General features: G+C 47.8%; 1 protein-coding gene across 2 annotated transcripts; it reads right to left on the bottom strand.

Annotated features, from left to right (window-relative positions):
• Window positions 1-398: 398 nt before the first annotated feature.
• LOC146354249 (transitional endoplasmic reticulum ATPase-like) lies at window positions 399-20,988 on the bottom strand. Of its 2 annotated transcripts, XM_084838473.1 has the most exons (19): window positions 20,818-20,988; window positions 19,713-19,916; window positions 18,406-18,517; window positions 14,862-15,034; window positions 13,721-13,863; window positions 11,867-11,997; window positions 11,387-11,518; window positions 10,934-11,036; window positions 10,283-10,416; window positions 8,920-9,055; window positions 8,097-8,209; window positions 7,001-7,165; window positions 5,624-5,746; window positions 4,700-4,912; window positions 3,629-3,807; window positions 2,949-3,078; window positions 2,562-2,720; window positions 2,193-2,344; window positions 399-1,209 (listed from the first exon to the last, which is right to left on the bottom strand). In XM_084838473.1, the coding sequence occupies exons 4-19, from the start codon at window positions 15,026-15,028 to the stop codon at window positions 1,104-1,106; spliced, it is 2,286 nt and encodes a 761-aa protein (XP_084694599.1). In that variant the 5' UTR covers window positions 15,029-15,034; window positions 18,406-18,517; window positions 19,713-19,916; window positions 20,818-20,988; the 3' UTR covers window positions 399-1,103. The 2 variants fall into 2 exon arrangements, with proteins under 2 accessions (XP_084694599.1, XP_084694598.1); XM_084838472.1 differs by lacking the exon at window positions 19,713-19,916.
• Window positions 20,989-24,797: the final 3,809 nt, after the last annotated feature.

Consider the following 24,797-nt stretch of genomic DNA (forward strand, 5'->3'; position numbering starts at 1 on the left):
GCCTATTGCACTTTATTGTCTTCAGGTTACTGACTCAGTCCAACATTCCTGTAGCAGCTGCCTCTGCCAGCCCTACTCATCTGGTAGACAGAGTTCCCCATTTATCCTCCGTGACTGTTCTGCTCCACCTAGCCTATTGGGATGGCAGCTGCTACAGAGCATATGTGTGATTTGGCCTCTAGGAACCTGGGTGGAGTCTAGCAAAGGGGCCCAACAACAGAAGAGAAACTTCCTTATGATCCCTTAACAGATGAGAATTGGTGGGAGAGACAGGCCTAGGGTCTGTACCTGCCAGTTTAAGTCTTATAGCTGAGCCTGAAGTGCATCACCTCGTGTTCTCCCCAGCCCTTCTGTATGCTTGGTGAGTCCTCTCAAAGTCAGCACACACAGACGCCACACAGATCAGGCTTTTACTGCTTGGTACTTTTTAAAAAAACAATTCCTCCCAGTTTGATTGCCATGCAATTTCAGTTTATTGGTTACCTAGAAGTCTCTGTCACCTGATAATACAAATGGAAGATCTTTGACCTCGAGAATAAAGCAGACTTCAAAAGCTGACTTTGCTATGGGATAGTCAGGGCTGATGGGTTATAAACTGGGAGCCATCAGAACACAAACACTGCAGGGAACAGGCACCAGCTTGGGACAGTTTGAGATGAGACACTTGGGGCGGGCGGGGGATACATGGACAGCTTTAGGTCCTGCTCCAGAGCTTTGATAGGCTTCTGGCTGGTGGTTATTGGAAACAGAATGCTGGAGAAGATGCCTTTGGTGTGATCCAGCTTGGTAATTCTTATTCTTATGACAGCTGCTTAGGCTTTGGCTCCCCCTGGTGATTGCCATGGGTACTAACATCCAACATGCAGAAGGGCTGTGCAGGCCATGGGATTTCTGTCAGTGGTCAAGCCAGACAAAGCAAATGGAGGAAGCGCCTGGCTTCACCTGTCAAAATTAGGCATGAGGTGTCTCGAGTAGCTCAGATTCTGCATACAGGGTGAGGGCAGGATGTTGGGCCTCAGGCACCAATCCTTACATTAAAGAGCACAATAACTATGAGCATATACGGCCAACAACTCCAGCAAATGTGGCCATTTCCCATACAATCAGTTGTACAGGTCATCATCACCCTCTTCCTGGAAGAGGTTTCCTTGGCCACTGCTGCTTCCGTTGCCACCGCCTCCGCTGCTGCTCTGCTTTCCAGATGGAAACCTGTGGACGGAGAGAGCAATGCTAGTATAGTAGAGGAGGAAGTTGGGCTCCGTATTCTGTATAATGAATGTGGGCCCTGATCCCATTTGAAGTCGCACACAAACAGTGCTAACATCCAGCTAGTTGTGCCAGGCTTTGGGTGTGGATGCACATCAGAATGCATCCTCTTTAAAGTAGCACAATACAGATTGATTTAATCTTTATTTGTAATATTTATATACTGCTAAATATAATAGAATCCCATAGCAGTTCACAAATATTAAAATCACATTTAAAATAAAACATTAAAAACAATTCCAATTACAATAAATACAAGGAGCAGTAAAATGGAGGAGCGTGGTTACAGCCCAGGGAAAGCCTGGGTGGACAAATGGGTTTTCCAAATGGGCCGCTGCTAAGAAGGCCCGCCGTTGGGGTATTGCAGGTGACATTCCCTTAGTTTCAGAATGACCAGCAAGGCCTCCAATGACAATCTTTGCCTGCGTATGTATACAGGAAGCAGTCTGCTATGTATCCTGGTCCCAAGTTGTTTAGGGGCTAATTTTCACAAAGATGCACATCCAATTTACATCCCTCCAGTCTGAATCATTCCCTCCATGTTCAGGCTGTGAGTGCCAAGGCTTATGTAGCTGAAATGGCACCATCCACACACAACAGGGGAGTGTCAGCAGGCAAGTGGGATCCCCAAGGATTGCACAGCCCAGGGAAAAAAAACCCTTAGAAAAACCCTATGGGAGGGGGAAACCCCAATGAGCACTGAGCATGCTCAGTGGCCACTGAATACTGACTGTTAGAGGAAAACATGGAAAACTTCCATCAGCTCCAGCCAGCATGGCCAGTGGTCAGGAATGCTGGGTTGTGGTCCAAAATGTCAGGTTGGGGAAAGCTGCTCTATCTGAACTGAAAATAAAGCCAAGGTTCCCCTATCCACTGCACTGTTGTGAAGCTCTGGAGGAGGGACCAAAAGGTTCTTTCAGCCTTACCTGAAGTTGCCAAAACCACGGCTTTGCTGTAATGTCTGGGCAAACATCTCATACTTGCGGATGTCATTATCGCTGACTGAACGGCGTGCAAAGCGCATTGCTTCCTCAAAGTGATCACGTCGGATCTCTGGCACTGGGTCATAATCATCATCCTGTTACAAAGGGAAGAAAAAAATCCACTGTCTGTTTTATTAGCTCCATAGCTCAATGAGATCAATGCAATGTAGGATATTGTGGCCCTAAGAAGGGTGGTGGCTGTCATATTTCCTGAAGAGAAACATGGTACTGAGGGCCAAGAGCAGGGCTTAAGACTATGGGGAGGAATTTGGCCAGGCCCTGTTGGGAGGTGGGAAAGTCTTGTTCCCATACCATGGCGGCGTATTTCTGACGCTGGCGTTCCCGTTCTGCTTTGATCTCCATCTCAATGGCCTCGCGGATGGCAAGCTTGCAGGCACGCTGGCAGATTTCAGTGAGATCAGCACCCGAAAAGCCGTGTGTGATCTTAGCTAGGTAATTCAAGTCCACGTCCTGTTGGAAAAAGACCCATGGACAATAGGAAGTGCATTGCCAGCATACAGAAACATTCCCCCTTCGAAGAGAGCGAGATTTCCTTTCATGCAATGTATCCCCTGTTGTAGGAAGGCAGCGGGGTTGGAGACCAGGGTGCGGCCTTGGAATCCAATCCCCACTTTTGAGCATCTGCTTCCCAGCTTGTTTCAGCTTCCCTCCCCTATTTTCAGCCCTGCCTTAACTGACCTTGGCGACAGGAGACTTTCGCAAGTTGGCTTGGAGGATAGCTACACGGGACTTATCGTCAGGCAAGGGGATGTAGATGAGCTGGTCCAGGCGCCCTGGACGTAGGATGGCTGGGTCGATGATGTCAGGTCTGGGGGTCAAAGAGACAGAATCAAGTTAAGGCTCACTGGCTGCTTCACCCTGGGAATGGCTCTCTGCATCTCAGCACAGAGGGGTGTCTCCATCCTTTGGTATCTAGCCCTAACGACTTGTCTCCAATGAGTGGTCCTGATTTAAGTCTTTCCCAAAGAGGCCGCAAGTGCTCTGAGATGAGGGTTTATTGTGCCATCGCCCTGCCTTATTCATGAAATTTTACAATGATGACTTCCATTTGTATCCTGTGTTTTCCCACCGCTTCTTCCATCTTTTTTCTTTCTAGCAAAAAACCCATTAAGATGGAACAAGTGCACAATGCCCTTTGATTGGTAATGCTGGAAGCACTCCATCTTGGAAGCACCTCTACCTCCAAGCCCACCCCAGTACCTAGCAGGGTAAAGGTACTGGGGTGGGCTTGAGTGGCTGAGCTGGCACTGTGGCAAACGAGCTGATGTTACCCACACATCACCAGATCAGCTCTGTCTGAGCAGAGCCCCAGAATTCCACCTTCCCTTCTATCCCTCCCATATGGAAGGAAGGCTCACCTGTTGGTGGCACCTATGATGAAAACAGTCTTCTTGTTGGTCATGCCATCCATTTCTGTGAGGATCTGGTTGATGACACGGTCAGCTGCACCTCCGCCATCCCCTGCACCTCCACCCCGGGCCTTGGCAATGGAGTCCAGCTCATCAAAAAACAGGATGCAGGGAGCAGCCTGCCGAGCCTGGGGAAGAGAAAGTACCAATGTGAGCTGGATAATGGAGAAGGACAAAGGGCCTGGCCATGGTGAGGTCTAGCGCTCAAAAGCTCTGTGTCCTCGCAGTGCATCATCCCAGCAGTGGGATGTCCCTCATTAGAGAAGCATCCTTCCAAAGAAGTGAAGTGAGGGCTGGGTAGTTCCCACCCTGACCTAAAGGCGATGAAGAGCTAGAGGCTCCTAAAGGGTATGTTGTAGTTCCCAAAGGGTATGTTAGGACCAAGCCAAGGAATGATAAGTACTTAGCAGGCAGATCCTCAGGCTGCGAACAAAGTGAGGGCTATAGCAGGGGTGGTGGTCCTCAGGCACACTGGCCAAATCCGGCCTGCCTGTGGTCCCAATCTGGCCCTCCAGGGTTCTCCAGATGGCCATGTCCCCTTCTTCCTGACCGCCAATCCTTTAGTGGCGGGTGGGATGTTCCCAGCTTTTGTGCAGTTTTCCTCCATTTTCAATGGTTGAAATGCCTCTCCTAAGGCTTACTGGCAGTAAGAGCTTGGAGCTACAACTGGCTGGTAATTTTGTCCCCGCCCCTTTGCCCTTGGCCCCACCCACCACTGTAATGCAGCCCCCAAGGGCTTCTCCAAAGTGGGATTCATGCCTTGGGCTGGAAGTGTGGTGTATGTTCCAGTGGGGGACCAATAGGCCAACATGTATGAAGCACAACACTCCACCAGTGAATTCCCTTAACAAAAAGCTCTGGAATCGGTGCCCTAATTTCCCTGCCATTTTTTAATCCCCAAAGAGTCCAGAGGGCCATTACAGCCTCTTTCTCTTTTCAGCTTCTTTGCATGGGATACTGGGAAGTAATGCAACCCTTGAATTCCTGCCCTCTTTGTCTGCCCAGTCCCCCACTTTGCACCTTATCAAAAACATCGCGAACGTTGGCCTCGCTCTCTCCGAACCACATGGTGAGTAGCTCTGGACCCTTGATGGAGACAAAGTTGGCCTGGCATTCATTGGCAATGGCCTTGGCCAGCAGGGTCTTGCCACAGCCAGGTGGTCCATAGAACAGCACACCTCGAGATGGCGTCATCCCAAACTTCAGGAACTTGTCAGGATACTCCACTGGGAACTGGTGAGGATGAGAGAGCAAAGGGTTACGGTACCAGCACTGTCCCTCTTCTTAACCATACTGCCATCAGTGCTCTATCCTGCTTTTCCAGCCTTGAGATACTACGTTACTGCTTTTCTTTCTCGTCTGGATTCTAAAGGCCAGCTAAGGGGAGGGAATTTCTCCTACTTTGCCTCCATTGCCTGTGGAATGTGCGCACCACCCAGCAGCATTCTGGAACAGGAGGGCAGAAATGGAGCAAGAAAACATCACATTCCCTTGTGAAACCAGAGTCAGTGTTTACCCCATGTCTCTGCTCCATCACTCATATTCTCACACCTCCACAGAGCAGCACTCAGAGCAGCAAGCTGGTTTTGCTAGGGAAGGAGTGAGGAACCTCCAAATAGTGTTTGACGACAACTACCATCATCTCTGAACATTGGCCATGCCTGCTGAGATTGGTGGGGGTTGGAGCTCAATAACATCTGGAGGGTTCCTCACCTTGTGTTAGGGAACAGGGGGCCAGTAAATGTAGATGATGTAGTTTAAATCAGCCTTCCTCTACCTTGTACCTTCCAGATCTTTTAGACTACAGTTCCCAAAATCCCTGACCACTAGTTCTGCTGGCTGGATCTTAGGGGAGTTGTAATCCAAAACATCTGGAGGGCGCCAGGTTGCTTACCCCTGGGCTAGAACCTGGGCACATTTGGATCACATCATGCTCCTACTGACCTGCACAAGCTCCTGCAGCTCACGCTTGACTTCCTGCAGACCTCCAATATCATCCCAGCTGACCTGCGGCACCTCCACGACAGTCTCGCGCAGTGCTGAGGGGTTGCTCTGGCCAAGGGCCCACTGCAAAGCCGAAGACAGCAGGACGGCATTGTGACCGACGCAGTAGCAGGCATCCCACACTGAAATTAGTGCCTCCCTGACAGAGGCCCTATCTCGTGTGGACTCCATCTCCCAGCCAATAGTCCGCAAGGAAAGCAGAACACTCCATCAGGCTAGCATAGAAATGGGGCAATTCAAAGGAAGGCCCTGGCCTGTAGATCAGGGTGGGAACTGAGTTTGCAACATGGAACACGGTGGGCCAGCAGATTCAGTTCATGTGGAAAACATGCAGGACACCGATACACTGACTTGGTTCATACAACACAGCGCCGCTTGTGGACTGTTGTGTCACGCAAAGCCAGTGAGCAAGGGTTGTGCGGGGGCTAAACCACCTGTGTGTAACCCATGGTCTGTTGCAAAATGGAGGCTGCACATGCCCCGCATGCCCCACAGCCTCACTGTAGGTTAAATAACTCATGGTGGGCTGTCATGTCATGTGAAGCAGCCCACTGAAATCCTGTACTGGGGAAGATTTTCTAACAATGTTTCAGGGAAACTGTCAGAAATACTAGCATGAAATAATACTGGAACAGAGTATTGAAACTATTGCTGTTTCAAGAGCTGAAACAGCAGTAGAGTGATTTTCTATTTTGGGGAGCACATAAGCTTTTAATTTGACCCCAGGAACAGTTATAACACCACATATGTGTATTAGGCCTAACCAAGAGCATAGAGCTACGTGGGCTAAACGACTCAGTGCACATGCCTGTTAATGGCCAGCACATGCCTGTTAATGGCCATTAGAGTGAGGGAGAAATCAAGAACTGAAGTAACAGTAATAAAATAAATGAATGTCTAATACAAGATAATGGGAAACATTAGATCTTTCAAACTAAATCAAACCCAGAATATCAGGGCTTAGAGCAAAAACAATTTGGAGCGATTCAGGATGCTCAAAGAAACGCATTTTCACTGAAATAAAAAAGTATGACTTTTATGTACTATAACACTTGGACAACTGCAGAGTTTCATTTGCTTGTAATCAGTTTTTAAAGTCTGACGACAGAAGTAACTGAAGTCCCAGAATACGGAAATGTAATTTTAAACTATCAATAAAGCTGGGGGAGGAAGGGAGAGAGGGGAGTAAGGTTGTCACCCTCTTCTTAATTTTTATAGATGGTTAGTCTTTTGAAAATGCTGTCCATTGAGCTCTAAAACCATGTAAGTTATTATGGAGAAACAATCTTAGGCATCTTGCTGTTGGAGCGGTCCTACCTGGAAGTCGTCCATGGTGACAGCCATGGAGTTGAGGATGTCGGCATCAATTGTGTCATCCTCCAGGTCGATGACACTCATTTTCTTGCGGATTGCCTGGAGGGCCGCCTCAGAACACAACGCTGCCAGATCAGCACCTACATGCCCGTGTGTCTCATTGGCCACCTGCAAATCACAGACTGGATGTGTTTGAAGGGCCTTTCATTGGTGTCATCCTTAAGACAGTTTCATTGGGGACAGGCACCAGTTCCCTGAGACAGGTTCTAGGCAAAGTGGGTCTTTGCCAGGACTCAGTCAACACAACTGGGGGGATGACCAGCTGTCCCAGGCAACACACACTTTAGTTAACCTCAGGTAAATGTAGAGCACCCCACACTCTGGGGTTGGATCCAGATTTAAGCTGAAACAACTATGCTGGCGGAGGCAGACCTCCCTATCTCCTCCTTCCCACAGCAGCCCATCCAACCCCCTGAAAATGCTACAGGGAAAGTCAGGAGACAACTGCTGAATGGAGAGAGCTGTGGTGTGGGGGGAGGGAGGTCCCTTCCTCTCACAGAAGGCAGATCCTGGCTCCAAGCCTTTATACTTAAAGACATCCTCAACACACGAAGAGTACCTTCTGAAACTGTCAATCTACCCTTCATCCCCAATCTCTGGGCAAGGATACGCATTCCTTGACAAGCACAGTCAGACAATCCTCAATGCCCTTTGAGAACTCTCTAGGCTGCCTGAACAACCCAGAATACACAGTACATAAGCATCTCAGAATCAGAGCTCTGCTTTCTTGCTTGTGCATCACAACTTTGCAAGTAAGAGAATGGATATCAACTCCACCTCCCAAATACATAGGGCTGGTTCACATATTGAAGTCATCACATGATTTTGAAAGTCTTGATTAATGAGGGAAGTGACACCCTTGAAAGGCATTGCTCAAGATGACCTGAAAGTTCCAGCTGTTGGATCTGATCTGGGTCAGCTCCTTAAAACATGCCAAGTCATGTTGCAGGAAATCAGGTGATAGCATACATATGAGAAGCAGCCCTTACTAACCTCTAAACAACCCATACATCTTTGACATCCATTCCCTGAACCTCACCCTTTCCAGGTCCACATCATCAGCCAGTTTCATGTTCTTGGTGTGTATCTGCAAGATTTCCAGTCTTCCCACTGAATCTGGGATCCCAATGTCAATTTCTCGGTCAAAGCGCCCTGTAGAGAGGAGAGAAACACTGAGCCCAGGGCCAAGAACCAGATAATTGCATGGACAAAATGTGTGCTTTTGCCCACACAATTTTCATATCTTATGAATGAGGAACCAATTCACTTAATGGATCAGAGTCTAGCAAGCTAGGATGGTGGGTGGGGAGGCTATAGCCTAATGGGTCTGACAGAAGCCTGTAATTCATAACAGCATCTTTAGACTGAAAGGCAGGATGTAAGTATAAATACAGAAGTACATCAGCCTGTATCCTAGGAGCAACTTGCAACATTGGGACCCTGGTTCTTTTCCAATGGCTTTAAAGCCCATATGCAAGGGAGGAGAATGTTTGGGGCAGGATATAGGGTGGCCACTTATACATTGTCCCCAAAGAGGAAACGCATCACCAAAAAAGGGGACAAGAAAGGACATATATTTACATAAAATGTACATGTGCTAATTTATATCTATTGATGCAAATTTAGAAAGAATGAGTATAATTTAAATAGAAATACAATGTGTCATACTATAGTGGGGAAGACTGTGGCTACAGCCCGTGTATGCAGTTCAGCCTGCTGTCCAGATGCTTACTGTTGATGGGCAGCTTCAAAGCCTTGCTGCTCTCCCTTCCTATGGTCCCTTCTCTTCAAACAAACTGGACAGCCCCTCAAACAGAAGACTGTCCCTGTCCACTCTGTGAGGATATGGAATAGTCTCTTACCAAACCGGCGCAGAGCAGGATCAATACTATTGGGTCGATTGGTAGCAGCCATGACCACCACATGTGAGCGCTGCTTCAAGCCATCCATGAGTGTGAGCAGCTGAGAGACGATACGGCGTTCCACTTCTCCATGTGTCTGAAATGGGAGTGCAAAATGGTGGTGAGGACTCTTCTTGAAGATCATATTAGCAACAGACCTCCTAGAAAAGTCAACAATCTGCGCTGGGCCTAAGTTGTGAGCACAGCACCCTCTAGTGGTGGATATTCATCAGAGATGGATTTGGGATAGGAATGTATATAGGGGACAAGGTGAAAGGTGCCATCAAGATAATGGGGATGCGTTCCTTGCAGCATGGCATCTCCTGTATCTGGATCCACAAAGGGAAATAGGCAAAGATACTGCAGGATTCTCAGTGTAGTGGTTAGAGTGTCAGACTATGGAGCCAGGTTCAAATCTCCACTCAGCCATGAAGCTCATTGGGTGGCTTCGGGCCAGTCACCATCTCTCAGCCTAACCTACTTCACAGGGTTGTTGTGAGGACAGAACAGAGAGAGGAAGAACCATGGACACTAATTCAGTTCCTTGGTTGAAAGACAAGATATATGTGTAGTAAAGAAATAATACCAGGGGGTTGGAAGATGGGGAAATGTATTTTCCTCCACTAACAGTACAATGCCAGCAAAAGATTAGGGTATCTGGTCAGTTCTTCTACGTTGTGCCCCCTTACTGCCATGCTGAAGAGATATATGATAGAAACTAGGCTTCTACAGCATGACTCCAGCTAGTGTCTTACTTCTTAGCCTGGTGCAAAACACAATAGTCTCTAAACACAACCCTAGGATTGGGTTTCTTCCATTTCACCATTTCCTCCTCCCTTTCATGATGACCAGCTGTACAGAAAGTGCCAGGGCTATCAATAGCCTCACCTGCATTTCCAACAAACACAACCAGGAAAAGGCCAGCATGTCTGTGACCAGACACACTGCATGCATGTGTTGAGGGAAGAATACAGGCTTGTTTAAACAAGCTTCCCTCAACCTGGTGCTCTCCGAATGTTTTGGACTACAACTCCCATCAGCTCCTGCCAGCATGGCCAATGGTCATGAATTATGGGAGTTGTGATCCAAAACACCAGGAGGGCATCAGATTGAGGAAGGCTTGTTTACACTCAACTTTCACCCAATAATGAGATGTACTTGCCTTTGAAATTTCCTGAGGCACCCTTTACACGAGGATGCCTCCCCAGCCCTGCCCACATATCCGAGGTGAGGACCTAGTTTGGAGATGCAGCTGCCCTTGGGCAGAGCAGGCTGGATGTTTCCCTGGGGTTTACTTTTTGCTTCCAGGGATGCCATCCCTTACCTTCTCCCTCTTAGGAGCAATGGCATCCAGCTCGTCAATAAAGATGATAGCTGGAGCATTCTTCTCCGCCTCTTCAAAGGCTTTACGCAAATTGCTCTCAGATTCCCCAGCCAATTTGCTCATTATCTCTGGACCTATGGAAGAATAAAAGACCACAAACAATCATGGCCAGGCTTCTTGAACAACCTCTTCTATACTTCACAGTAGGTGAAGTGGACCCTTAGAGCAACCTTCTCCAACGTGGTGCCCTCCAGATGTTTTGGACTGCAACTCCCATAATCTCTGGCCATTGGCCATGCTTGCTGGGCTTATGGGAATTGTAGTCTGAAACATATGGAGGGCACCACACTGGGGAAGGCTGCCCTAGAGAATGACTGGGAAAGGACACAAAGGGCATGGTACTAGGAAACACTATGCCAGTCCTGCTGGTGCCTACTTTGGACCCAGCCCAAAGTGTGTAACCTGACTTTCTGTTGTGTCACTCTGTAAAGCATCATATAAATTAATGACACTTTCTTCATCATCATCATCATCATCATCATCATCATATATTTTTGGGTGGTAGGAAGGAATGGAGTGGGATGTCCAGGATGGTTGCACCATTTCCAAAGATTCCCACCCACCCCACTACCTCCATGTCATGTTTCTCACCATTAATAAGGAAGAAAAAGGCTCCAGTTTCATTTGCCACCGCCCGGGCCACAAGTGTTTTCCCAGTACCAGGGGGGCCATAAAGAAGAATCCCTCGTGGAGGCTGAGGAAGAGAGAAAGCAGAGGAGTCATATAAGATGTGTCAGGGCAAGGTAAGCGGCTTACCTGACAGTGAGAGAACCCAACAGATGGGGAAAGTCACTTGGGCCAATGAATTAGGTGAGGATGCAAGCCAAGGGAGCCTCCAGTGTGGGAAAGGGGAAGGGCTCCTGCTATTTCAGAAGCAGTTAGTCAGACAATCCTTCTTGGAGAGAAAGGTGTAGGGAATAAATACAGGGAATGTCTGTGCTGTCTGTTGTGTAATGCTGCAATACATTTTATAAATAAACAATGATGATGAATGGATACTGTGGGACCTATTATGTCCTGGCCTTCCCATTTGCCCTGTTGTACCTTCACACCAATAGCCTTGAAGAGCGCTGGGTGTCTCAATGGCAGCTCTACCATCTCCTTGATCTGAGCCAGCTGTTTACGGCAGCCCCCAATGTCATCATAGCCAACATCATTGAGGCTCTCCTCTTCATCCTGACAGATCAGAGAAGTGAACGGAAAGCATGCCACTTTATTATTACAATAACAAGATGCCCCCTTTCCAACAAGAACTATACCATAGTTCCCAACAGGCTGAATATTTTGAAGGGACAGGAGGACTCATATCTCAGCTCTTCCCGTTACCTCTCTCTACTCCACCAATGTTTATATTTTCCTGGGATACACTACCACAGTGGTAATTTTGTATGGCAGATCTTATTCCCCAAATCCTATGGCTCTGCACCATCTGTACTGGGGAATATTCCATTGGCATCTAGGCATAAATACCCTGCTGCCAGCTTTCCCAGCCCTGAAGTGGATCCGTTTGGTTGCTACACACACCTCTCGTTTGATGGGCTCTCCCTCACTGTGGATAATGGTGTCAGGAGCGACAATGCAGTGGGGACTGGGATCCACCTCCACAACCTTAAACTCCACAGCTCTCATCCCACCTCGCACAAGGAAAATGTCACCTGAGAAGAAAAGAGGATGCATGTTGCTAGCTTGAAAAGTGTAACATTCATTACCCTCATCTGAGTGTTCAGTCACAAAATAAAGGTGCATATAAAAAATAAAGGCAACCAAGCAAGTCCATGAGAAAAAGAATCCAACATCCACAGTTGGTTAAGACCTTTATTAGAACCCACCAAAATTCCACCCAAATTGTGCAAGCTTTTGAGTTCTCCAGAATGCTTCATCAGGCTAGGTGGTACAAAAAGCAGGGGATGGGGGAAGAAACAGAACAGTCCAAAACTTTGCCCAGGTGCTGTGGCCATGATGTCTGCAGTTTAGACAGACCCAATCTCAAAATGGAGATTTGCAGTCTGAATTAATTAGTCAGTGGTAGCTGTAGCAGGTATCAGATTACACCTAGCAAGGCATTTTGGGACAGAGAAGCAATGGCTGATCTCCATTTCTGAAAACACAAAGCCTGGCTGTAACTCTGATCTGCTCTATGATAAGACTAAGGGATGGTGATACAGGGGTAAGACAGGCTCTCCCCTGCTAAGGAGAGAACTGGGAATATAGATCCCAGTTGGGCTGCCAAGCACCCCCAACCCAATAAAGGGACAGGATGAGAAAACACTTCCTCTGTGATCACCCTCCTGGATACTTAGAAGCAGGGCAAGTGCTGGATTTGGGAAGACCCTGGGTAAGTGCTCCCCAGAGTCTTCCAGCGCTCCCCACTCCCCCTGCAGTGTCCCCTCCAAAGCTTACTAGGGGTGGAGAGGATGGGTGTTGGTGGTGAGTAACAGAGGGAATGGGAAGTAGTACTGAAACAGCACAGCTCCAGCCACCTGGTCCTCCCTCAGCCCAGCACTGTAAACAGAAATGCCAGGTAAGGCAGCTGCAGTCACCATTTTCATTATGCACAGTGCCTACGGACCCTGCCCATGATGCAGTTTATGTTGGAGTCAGGACCCAGAGGCACTGGCAGCTGCAGTTGCCTGGCCTGGCACTTTTCTTTACCATGCCAGGCCATAAAAAATGAGTGTGTGTGTTGTGTGTGTGTTGTGTGTGTGTGGGGGGGGGATGGAGGCCAGAGTCAGCCATGGTGGGCCCTTAGGAGTCTGTGAGTCACAGCATTTGCCTCACCATGCCAAATGTTGATTCCAGGCCTGCTTAGAAGTGCTCCTTTCACTGCAACTACCTTCTCCCCCAGCTCAAAGACCCCTCTCCCCAGCACTGCTTTCCTCCCACTTAACCCTGTTCCTCATGACAACTCTACTGGGATGATCTAGCCCAGGGGTGGGCAACTTGTGACCCTCTAGACATTTTGGCCTACAACTCCCATCAGCCCTAGCCAGCATAGCCAGTGGTAAGAGATCACAGGGGCTGTAGGCCAAAACGTCCGGAGGGCCACAAGTTGCCCACCCCTGATCTAGCCAGTCAGGCTGGTGAAGCAGAGCATTCTGACCCTGCTTTGCCAGCCCAATTGGCTTCCATACTGGCCATGTAGAAATGACTTCAGTTTCTCCACACCCAGTACGGAGGCCTACTGGACTGGTGAAGCAGGGGCAGAGCACTCTTCTTGGTCAGCTCAGTCAGCCAATACAGGGTTCCACAGCTCCTGCTTGAGGTGAGGGGGCATGACCAAGGGGATGGGGCCTGGTGGGAGAGCCTACAGCCCGAGACAGAGGCCTGGCTGGAAGCTCCCCATCACTGATCTAAGGCCTAGCAATGCCCAACCCTTACCTTTGTGGACAGGTCGATAGGCCTCCAGAAAGTACGGTTTGAGGTAAACTTCGAAGAGATTCCCAGTCAAGCCTGCAATCGTGTCATCGATGGGCAGCACGTGGATTCGCTTTCCATACTTCACGTCTGGACAGGCCTGCACACTATACAGAGGAAGGCTCTGCTGGCCCCCATAACACACCACAACACATACTTCCCCTTCGGGTCAACCTAGATCCTGTGCACAGCAACCTACTGGGCAGCCCACTATGTCACTTTGACACAGTGGCCCTTATGAAGTTCTAGTGGTTGCCACTGAAGTTAATACCTCAGATTCTATGTTGCCCGGATTTAAACAAGTATTTAGATGAACTCACATATGCAAATTCCCAATAATTAAGGCTCGTTCCCTCCAACCAGGGGCATTGCTAGGCACTTAAAAAAAACTACAGAACATAAATCTGCATTAAAATTTGCATATGCTACTTTATATCTATATATGCAAATTTAGAAATAATTACTAGGATTTATTTAAATTTCACAGGAGGCATAGCCAGACAATTAATTTCTCATCCAGATCATCCCAAATAAAATAAATTCTTCAATTAATTTGCATCATCCCAAACTAATGGGAAACTTTTTTGAAGCTTAATTGCCATGCAGGGGAAAACGGAAGGGTGGGATGGGAGTGTTGCAGCATGTGGGGAGGAGAGAGTTAACCCTTCCCTCTGCAGCTGCAATCCCCCTTGAAAATTGCCCCCTGGATGTCAATTAAGCTGAGGGGGAAAAAGCCTTCTATTGGCACCAATTGACACTTATGGGCTCTATGGAATAGATCCAGGCCCTGGGAAATAGATTTGGGCTCAGGGCCCCATGGGCTCAGGCCTAGCAATGCCCAACCCTTTCAAATCCCCATATTTAGTCCTTACGATAATTATCCTTGCCGACTATGGCACACTTTAACGCCTAGACTTCCCCACGCCGTGACACATTTTAGACTTCAACTCCCAGCATTCCTGACAACTGGCCATGCTGGCAGGGGCGCCTAGGAGTGGAAGTCCAAAACAACTGGAGGCCACCCTTCTGCCCATCCCTGCCGTACACAGCACAGTGCAGTTGACTGAGCTTTTCTGTTACCATGCCCAGCTTGGGTTGGCCTTACCTGACCACATCGCCAAGACGCACACGGAGATTGTTGCGGGTGACACGATTCATGCGAATCTTCTCATTCTGGCAAGAGTCATCTGTGAGAACGATGCACACGGTCTCCCGCCGTTTCTTCCCCTTCAGCAGCACTGTGTCCCCCCGGAATAAGTGCAGTTCCTCCATCTTGGCCTGCAGAGAACCAAGAATGGAAGTGTAACAACATGTTCCGTGAGTGGACATGCAGCTACTTGTGTTTGTTTATGATGTTGTTCCTGTGTGTATCCATGTGGCATGTCCACGTGAGAATGAACATTGTACATTTTTTGCATATCTGTTATATGTGTTAATGCCTGTGTTCCTGGAGAAAATCAAGTCTATGGGATGTCTTTATGAGTTCACAGCATGTGCTCAAATCACCTTGGCATAATTCTGCATACATGGGTTGTGCATATGTATTTCTCAGATATGTCTATGGCTGTGTTCGCACAATTGCAGGGGTAAAAGAAGCCATCATGGCTTCTTCCCCTGCCCTCGCTGTTTACATAATTACCCATGCAACGATGCATATTGGCATGTTGTCCGAAACTGAAGCTGAATCCTGAAAAGATGGAAGCTCTGTGGATTGGTGGTTCCCAAGTCTGGGAATTGGGTAAGTGACCTGTCCTGGATGTGGCTGTACTCCCCCTGAAGGAGCAGGTACATAGCTTGGGAGTACTCCTAGATCCATCCCTGTCACTGGAGCCCCAGGTGGACTCTGCAGCCCAGAGTACTTGGGGCCAGCTTCAGCTGATCCATCAACCACGGCCTTTCCTGGACAGGGATAACCTAGCCACAGTAGTGCACGTGCTGCTAACTTCCCGATTAGACTACTGCAATGCACTTTATGTGGGGCTGCCCTTGAAGATGACTTGGGAGTTGCAACTGGTGAAAAATGCAGCAGCATTCTGTTGACTGGAACATCACATAAAGATCACATAACACTGGTCTTAAAGGAACTGCAATGGCTGCCAATACGTTTCCGGTCGGAATTCAAGGTGCTACTGATGACATTTAAAGCCCTAAGCAGCTTGGAACCTCGTTATTTGAGGGAGCGCCTCCCCCTATATATGCCTGCCCAAGGACTGAGATCTATTGGAGGAGCCCTCCTCTGAGAGACATACACTATGGTGGGACATGGGAGAGGGCTTTTTCTGCTGTGGCACCCCGGTTATGGAATGCCCTCTCCCTGGAGGCCCAATTGGCGCAGACACTGTTTCATTTTGGAGCCAAGTTAATATATGGCTGTTTACCAAAGCCTTTGAGGGCTCACTGGATTCTCTGAGCTTGCACACTGTTTTAACTGCTTTATTATTTTAGATTTTAAATTGGTATTAGCTAGCTTAGGGCGCAATCCTATGGGGATAGGCGGCTGCCTCCAAACTCAGCGGTGTCCGCCTATCCAATGCAGGGCAGGAGCAGCGCAGAGGGGATCGTCCCCTCTGTGCTTCAGCCATCCTGCATTTGTGGCTAGACAGCCGATTTTGGCTGTCTAGCTGAGGGAAGTCGAAGCGCGGGGGGGGGGGGGGGGCGGATGATGCACAGGAAGCGTCGGAACGGCACTTCTGCCCTCCCTGCCCTGCCTGCCCCCAGGAATGCCCCATTTTCTCCTCTCCATGCTCCTCTTACGAACATGGAGCGCGGGGCCTATGAGGCAGTGCAGGAGGGGGTGGAGGTTGGTTCTCAGGGAACTGTCCTGTCCTATGGCCATCTAGCCGCTGACTAGCAGCCACAAGATTGCACCCTTAATGATTTAATATGTTTTTCGCTATTTAAATTATTTATTATTTTACACTGTTTAAATTGATTTTATCTGTATGCCGCCCTGAGACCCTAATGATATAGGGTGGGATACAAATGTTCTAAATAAATAAAATAATAAATAAACGCAGCACACAGCACAGCAGAGATAGGTTCATACCTACCGTACAACCCACGACGTGCAGCAAGGGTTGTAGGGTGGGTATGAAGCCACCCCTGCGGTGCCACACACCAGGTTCAGACAACATGGCAACCTGCACTGCAGCAGGTGGTTGTGTAAACAACAGGCATGCGTGCAACATGCATGGGGGGAGAAGGCACAATGGCTTCTTTTAGCACCGCAATCGTGCAAGCCCAGTCTGTGTCCTTGATGTAAATATTCAGTACATCATCATCATCAGTAATTCACACTGACTGGTCTAATGCCCTATCTGGTCTATGGCTTCCCAGAAATATTCTCTTTAAAATCCACAAAAGGTGTTTCTCCATTTTGCCATAGGAGCTATTTTTATTTCCTTCACAATGCATGATCAGATATGCCTTCCACAAACCCATCCTTAAGTATTTGGTCTGTGTCTCAGGCCACATTTGATTCTAACTGTTGAATTGCTCCAAAAGCCCCTTGAAACCCCAATGCCTGATTCTTTAAACTTTCTCGTGGCCTCTGAACCATTTCAGCTTCAGCAGGGTAAAGGGAGAGCAAAGCAGACTGAGCCACTGGCTTGAGGACCACTCCTTGAGCAGGCAGCTCGGTCAGGAGCTGGCTTTGCTCGTCCCTCACGTTTCCTGCTTGGGAAAGGCAAGGTGGGAGCGAAGGAGCTCAAGCCAGCAGCTCAAAGAGTGCTCCTCAAGTCTGCTGCTCAGTCAGGAGCTATTTGTCTGTCCCCTCTCCAAGGGGGTGGAGTTTTGAGGAGGTGCCTTGTAGGAGGTCTTTGCAGGCTGGATGGGGAGGCCTGTCAGGCTAAATTCAGCCCAAAGCCCAGAGGCTCCCTATCTGTGTTTTAAGGGCTCTGACCTTTTGAAGCTAAAAGTCTCCTTTGGGGAGAGAAAGCAGTTTTAGGATAGGAGAGAAAACACTTCCTCCAATCCTAATTAAACCCCCCAGGGACTCTTATGGGAGCTGTGAAGGAGTCAGAGCTCTCAAATGCTTAAAGTATCCTGGAATTTGGGGTGGAAGAGGGGAAGTGTGCCATGAGACCCTCAACCGTTGACCTTAGTTTCTCCCTACAAACTCTCCCTTACAGCATAAGAAAAGGCAAGAATAAATATTCCCTCCCTGGTCTATTCTGCTCAATTTTGGTTGCAGAATTTGGAAAAGTGGACTTAAGTGCACTAACGACAAAGCACAGGACCTTTTCTGTTTTGGCACCCCAGTTGTGGAATGCCCTCCCCAGAGAGGCTCACCTGGTGCCTACGTTGTAATCTTTTCGGCACATTATTATTCTCCCAGGCATTTTAGTCCTTCAGTTTTGTTGTTATTAAATCTGTTGTTGTATTTTTACATCTCTATACTGCTGTTGGTTTTTACTTTGTTTTTATACTATAGTTTTAATTTTTTTAGTTTTATATTGTTTTATTTTGCTGTATTTTATAGTTTTAATTGTTGTGAACTGCCCAGAGAGCTTCAGCTACAAAAATGTAATAAATAAATCAAATAAACTGTCTAGAATGAAGAAGTATGGTTTGCTTGATTGCACAAAGTGGGGCACAGGGTACTGTTGGTCTACTAAGGACAGAAAAGATGGAGCAGTGCATGTACATACCTGGGAGAGGCTCACAATGCTGTTGTCTTCATTGGCAGCTTCATCCACAATGAGGCGGTTGGGACGATGCTTCTGGCGCAGGATGGCTGTGGAATAATCCTCTCCCTTGGGGCTGCAGGAAAGATGATGGTGATTTAATAAATTTATATACCGCTTACCATATTTAAAAAATATCTTTAAGCAGTATCTCTACGATTGGACAAAAGGTCTCTCAGATCCATGAAGATGAGGTGCTATGGTAAAGGAACAGTTCAGAGAAGGGAGAATGTCTACAACAGGGGTAGACAGCCTTTTTGCTGGGATGTGGGCACATTTGGCAATTTGATAAAATGTCTGGGGTACTATCACAAAATGGCTACCAGGGAGGCATGGCAAAGGACGAGTAACTTGTGCAAAAGACTGAGTAAAAGGCAGAGGTGGGGTCTGATTCCCAGCACATGGAACAACCCCTTTGAATCCACAGTTTTCAGCACCAACACAAACCTATTTCACAGCAATCCTATTTCACATGTTTTAAAGAAAATTTTTTAAAGAAAAAAAAGTGGGAGAGGTACCAAGGCATAGAGTGATGCCACTCTATGTCCATAGAGAATCCTGGCTTTCCATTTCTAACAGAAAGCTGTCTGTGACTCACCTTTTCCTATTTCTATAAGAAAACCTTTGAAAGGTCACAAAAAGATATGGGGCCTTGAGGGAGGAGTTGTACTACTGAATAGGGGTGCTCTTTCAGGGCAAGATTCACTGCAAAGCTAATTCCAGGTAAGATTACAAAAAAGCAATGTATTTTAAGAGTATTTACTGCGGATACTTTTTTATAGTTCACAGTCACTGGAAATATATGTGTTCCTGAGGAACAATACCCATGTGATTATTTTACATAAATAAATCAGTGTAGCCTGAACTTAGCATGTGTGGACAGGGGGCGGTGGGGGACTGAGTCCCGATCCTTCTTAAATGGTGTTCATGTTGCAAGTATTGCAGGGATTATCTAAGACGTGCCTTTGAAACTTTTACAATAGCACAGCCCTCATGATCACCGTGGAATGATGACGCTGTCAAATCACCCTACAATAAATGCACATTTGCTGTACTGGATCTGGATGTTGTGAAAATAAGTCATTTCCCTAGCTGAGATAGTGGGTGTTATCAGATAGAGGGCTCCCAGCACAACCAATCAAAAGAAATTGTGCAGTTATTCCATTGTTCCTTCCCAAATTGATTTTTTTGTGGAAGGAAAAAATAAACAGTAGAAGCGATAGGAAAACACGGGAGGGTTACAAATGGAAGATGGCAATGTCTGGACATACCGTTAAAAATACGTGAAGCAAGCAGCATGATTGCACAATAAACATTTCATTTCAAAGCACCCACAGTTCTAATTTCCTTTACAGAAAATTCCAGAGAGGTTGCTATCTTAGGACGCTTCCAATTGCCCTGCCTCATTCATGGAATTTTATGGAGGGTCCAAATGACGTTTTCTTCCATTAGTAGCCCTTCTGTCTTTTTTCTTTCTACCAAAAAAACAAAACCTGTTAAGCAAGACATGACAGAATACCTGCACAATGCCTTTTAATGGTTAGCACTAGGAGCCCTTAGTCTGATGGAGCAAAATAATGCCTTAAAGACTAATATTTACTGTGGCATAAGCTTTTGTGGGCAAAAGTCCACTCCATGGGCATCTGACAAAGCGAGCTCTTGTCCACAAAGCTTGAGCCGCAATAAATCTACTAGTTTATAAGGCGCCACAACACCCTTTGTTATATTTTCTTTACATATGTGTTTCGGAGGGAGGGAGGAGAACGACAAATAGCTAGCAGGGGGTCATGTTTCTCTCACGTCATGCCTCCAGGACAGAGTCCAGAACCTATAAATATTCTAGTAACGCTCCCCCACCCCACCCCCACCTCCATGCCCAGGCTGTGTGATCACTGTCGGATATAAACATCAGCTGCCCCCTCGTCGGACTACCCAAAACAACCAACTCTGGAAATACCAGAGAAGCAAAGGCCCTCCCGTCAGGCTCCGAAAACTCCGCGTTTCTGCGGAAGCAAAAGGCACTAGCAACACCAGAACAAAACAAAGCACGCGTCAGGGGAATCCCCCATCGCCCAGGCGGTGCTAAGCAACCTGGCCTGGACTTTGGGAAAGTCTCCTCCAAACTTTTTCACAGGGCCCCGCGGCAGGCCCGAGCAAAGCTTCCCTCCCTGGCGCTCCTGCCCGACCCTCCTCAGGCCAGAGTTTTACTCGTCTCCTCCTACGCCGCAGCTGCTCCCGAGGCTGGAGACAGGGGCAGGGAGGAGAAAACCCGGCCCTCCGGGGCTCGCCCCTCACCCCGAATCGCCCCTCCCCACATGGCCCCTCGGGAGGAGGGAGAAGGCAGGAGTCGCGTTCACTCCGCGCAAGATCACTTACTCCCCGCCCGTGGCGGGCATGCTGGCTGCTCTGGCCGGGCCCCCTCCTGCCTGGGGCTGCCCCTGCCGGGTGCCGTTCCGGCCTTGCTGCAGGGCCGCCGATTCCCGCGCCCCTTCCCCCGCGGCCACACAGCAGGACTCTGCCCGGCCCCTGCCTCCCCCCTGCCTGCTCACGACAGTTGGAGCGTCGCCCAGCTCTGCCCCCCGCCCCGCTTCCAGCCTCCTCCGGGCCCGCCCTCTCTGCCCGCGCTCCTGCCAAGACTTCCCCGAGCCGAGGGCTGGCGGCGCCTTGAACGCCGCTCGGCCGGGGCGTATATCTGCGTCGCCGAACGGATTACAGCCCGGGCGACTGCAAGCGCGCCCGTCGGAATAAGGCGCTGGCTGACGCGTTTCACGACCCAGTCTTCTTGCGCTCACGCGACCGTTGTAGACACCGAAATGGTGTGCGCATTGCACGCGCGTGTCCCTTTATGTCATGAACTTTATGGGTAGGTCGCGCATTCTATCTGACTGCAATAATTGTGCATACAGACCCAAGGGTGATCGTTATTCCACATTACTGTGGTCCCAAAGCGAAACTTGGACTCGGGGGGGGGGGCGGGTGCCAGTCCTGGCTGCCTGCAGAGATGCCGAATTTAGTTAAGTATGGTGATGAACCCCACGCTTACCGACTAACAGCCCAGTACCTGCTCCAGGTTTTGGAGGGCTCTTGGGCAAGACACCCTCCATGGGCTTCCTCCCTCAGTGAGTCTACCTTGTCACCCCCGTTGTCACCAGCTGCTCTCCCTCCTCATCCTGTTTCCCATCACTGCTATTTGCATGCTTGACAGGCAGAGCCATGAAGCAAGTAGGCTGTGGCATGTGCTCCTCCTCCTCACCACCATCTTTGTCCTGGCCAGAGCCAGAGGCAGGTGAACAAACAGGTTACAATGGTGAAGAGACAAAGCAAGTTCAGGGGGCTCTTGTCAGTGGGCCCCTGCTGGGGTGTGGCCCTCAGCAGGTGTCCAACCATACCTACCCTTGACCCTGGCCCTGTAATGGTCAATTATTCTGCGTTCACCATTTGAAATACTTATATCCAACTCTTCACAGAGCACACATTAACACCCTCCCTTACATGCTTCTTTTGAACTGCACCAGCTCATAGAGGATTTGTTTGAAATAGATGGACAGTGGCACTGTAAGATGTGCAAGCAGCATAGGAAACAAGGAAGATGCCATACTTCTGTCCATTCCCAGTAGCAGTTTAGTGCTTTATGCTCTCCTGCACATATCATGTTGTGGTTGGAAAGGGCCTTGTTTTGGGTAGTCCACACACCATAATTGTCAGTTTCAGATATATAGGCATCACAATATCTGAAAAAGATCATTATATATTAGTCTACAAATGGTGCAAATTTGCTTCTTTTATGAAAAAGTTAACAATTGTAAACACACACACACACACACACATTGCACTAGGTATGGAAGCTGCTGCTCTGCTTTTGTTTCTTTCCCCTTCCGGTGTAGGACCTAATCTGTGTGTTGGACAAAAGCATATGTCGCGTAATAACTGAGTGATCACACGAGGCTAGGTTATTTTTTTGGACTGGCTATGTTGGCGGTGGGGGAGGTGTAACAGCTTGGAACAATGAGTACCAAAAATGAGTAATTTTCATGTGTCTGGAACATACAGTAGAGTGTATTAAAGGCTATTGTGGATTGTTGGACCTATCCAATTACTGTTACTTGGATTTCTCATGTACTATTTTTTGGCAAACTCCTTCAAATAATTTAATTTTGTTCCAATACAAGAAGGCTCTCCAACTGTCCATGAGTGTAGATTGATTATTTCCCCAAAGTGTTTGATCTTGAACAATTTTTATTACCAACATTTGCTAAGCATTTGGGAATCAATTGTCCACAATGGGTAATTTTGGTTTCTACAGATATTTTGCAATTAGAATATGGGCGATAATTAGCAAATTATTTTCTAAGCATTGATGTTTTTCTTTTAAAAAAAATAGATTTTCCAGATAGGGAGCAGCACAACATGTGGTTTAAATAAACTGGGGCTTCAATTCATGCCCAGCTTGCTTTCTTCTTCTTTCCTCCCCCCACCCTGCTGCCATTTCCAGAAGACTTCTGGAGAATTCACCTTTATGAAGACCCACTAAAATGTGGTTCTTACTGTGGCTTATGGATTTTATGAAATACAGAACTCTATAACAGCCTTCCCTAAAATAATTCTAAAAGATGCTAGATTTGGGCGTTGAGCATGGGACACCCACAAGAGCTAGTGTTATAGTTATGAATGTTCATAAATAAAAACCTCCTCCACCCCCTTATTGGTTGAGAATGGGTTGCACTGCAGAAATCCTAAAGCAAAATAAGTTACACTGAACCCACTACTCCCTGCATCAGAGAATCTTCATGTGCCATGGGAGCAATTCTGATTCTGTTGGGCTACTATCTCTATTCAGTTTCCAGTTATGCTTTTTATAGTACATTTTTTGAGGTTCAGTGACAATCTATTCTCTCACTCCTTACCTTCCTTCCTTTTCTCCTGTGGGGCCAGACAAAGGTTGGCGGAAATTGTATCATGATGTCTTGATTTGATAAAGAAATCCTTCTGTTTATTCTCTGCCATATGCCCAGGATGCCTTGTGTTGGGGGGAGGTAGGGGAATGCATCTGGGCACTTGGCACTGAATATGACCAGATGGATTCCCATAAAAGAAACAGCACTGAGGATGCAGCCAAGCCAATGCAGGCTGTTCAAGATCCTCATTGCTCACAGAAACAAGCTTTAGAAGTCCAAGATGAACATGAGCCCTGGTGACCTGGGACGTTGCTGCTTTCAAACTGCGGGGACTGCAGAGAAAGATATTCAGAGGTCTGAATTGTTTCCAAAATTGTGCCACTTTGGGAACATGGGTTAGCTTCTAATGCATCTGCAGCAGTGCTATTAGATAAATTGGAAATATTTTCTTATCAGAGTGAGCACAGAACTCAGTAGCGCACACTAGGAGGTGCTTGCTGCTGGAATGGGGCAGAGGCATTCTTCTCACGCAGAGCTGCTTCGTGCTTTAGGGTTTTTTGTCCGTGTACACTAACAATATGCAAACTTGTTTTAATATAATTGGGCAGTATCCAAGATTGCTGCTGCACTTCCATTGTTCCTGTTGCGCTAGTGGGACCCACCTCTTGCGCAACAGGAACTAGCACTTCTGACAGTAAATGCGTGGAAACTGCCATTCCCAGAATGGGAGAGGTCAGTGGAGGTCCCATCTGAAACCTCTTTTGACCTGCCCTGTTCTGGAAATGAGTGTCTTGCACATTTCTGATCACTGCAGGATCCACTAGCTTCCCATTTTACTAGCAATGGGTCCTGCTGGCGCGCGGGCAGTGTGGGATACTACATATTACATGGTACTTTAACAGGCGTGTGCCCTGGATCCAGGGGAACCAATGATTGACCAGCATTCCCCACCAATTGCATATGCCTTTAAAATGCACATTTGTCTTCTTGCTAATTGCCATTCCAAGGAGAGTACTAGGAAGTAATGGTAGTGTAGAAACTACAGTAGGGCATGCCCTTTTGATGACCTTAGTGCAGCAATGAGGAACACTCTACTTGTCTGTTAACTGGAGTCAGCACCCTGGAGTGTCCATCCTGTACTGATTCTCAAGAACATTAAAGAATATTTACCCACACTGGTTTAAGGATGTGCATCCAACACTTGTCCACTAAGGAGGAATGTCAGGGGAGTGCCCTTAACTACCTTGAGGTAACCTTCACTTTCCTGAATAAAGAACACAACTTTGAATCTGGATCTACCCTGTGATTCTTGCTGACCCTGAATCTATGCTTTTTGAATGCCAGTGTGAACTAGCATTATGCAGTATCAGATGTCAGAGTCTTCCTGCTTAGTCAGGGAGACGATATATCACACTCAGCATCAGTTTCTGCTTAGTAAAATGGGAATACATGTGGCCTGCT

Source organism: Heloderma suspectum, chromosome 2 (assembly GCF_057233095.1).
Source record: "Heloderma suspectum isolate Gila_16-S chromosome 2, 16-S_ref, whole genome shotgun sequence".
NCBI lineage: Eukaryota > Metazoa > Chordata > Lepidosauria > Squamata > Helodermatidae > Heloderma > Heloderma suspectum.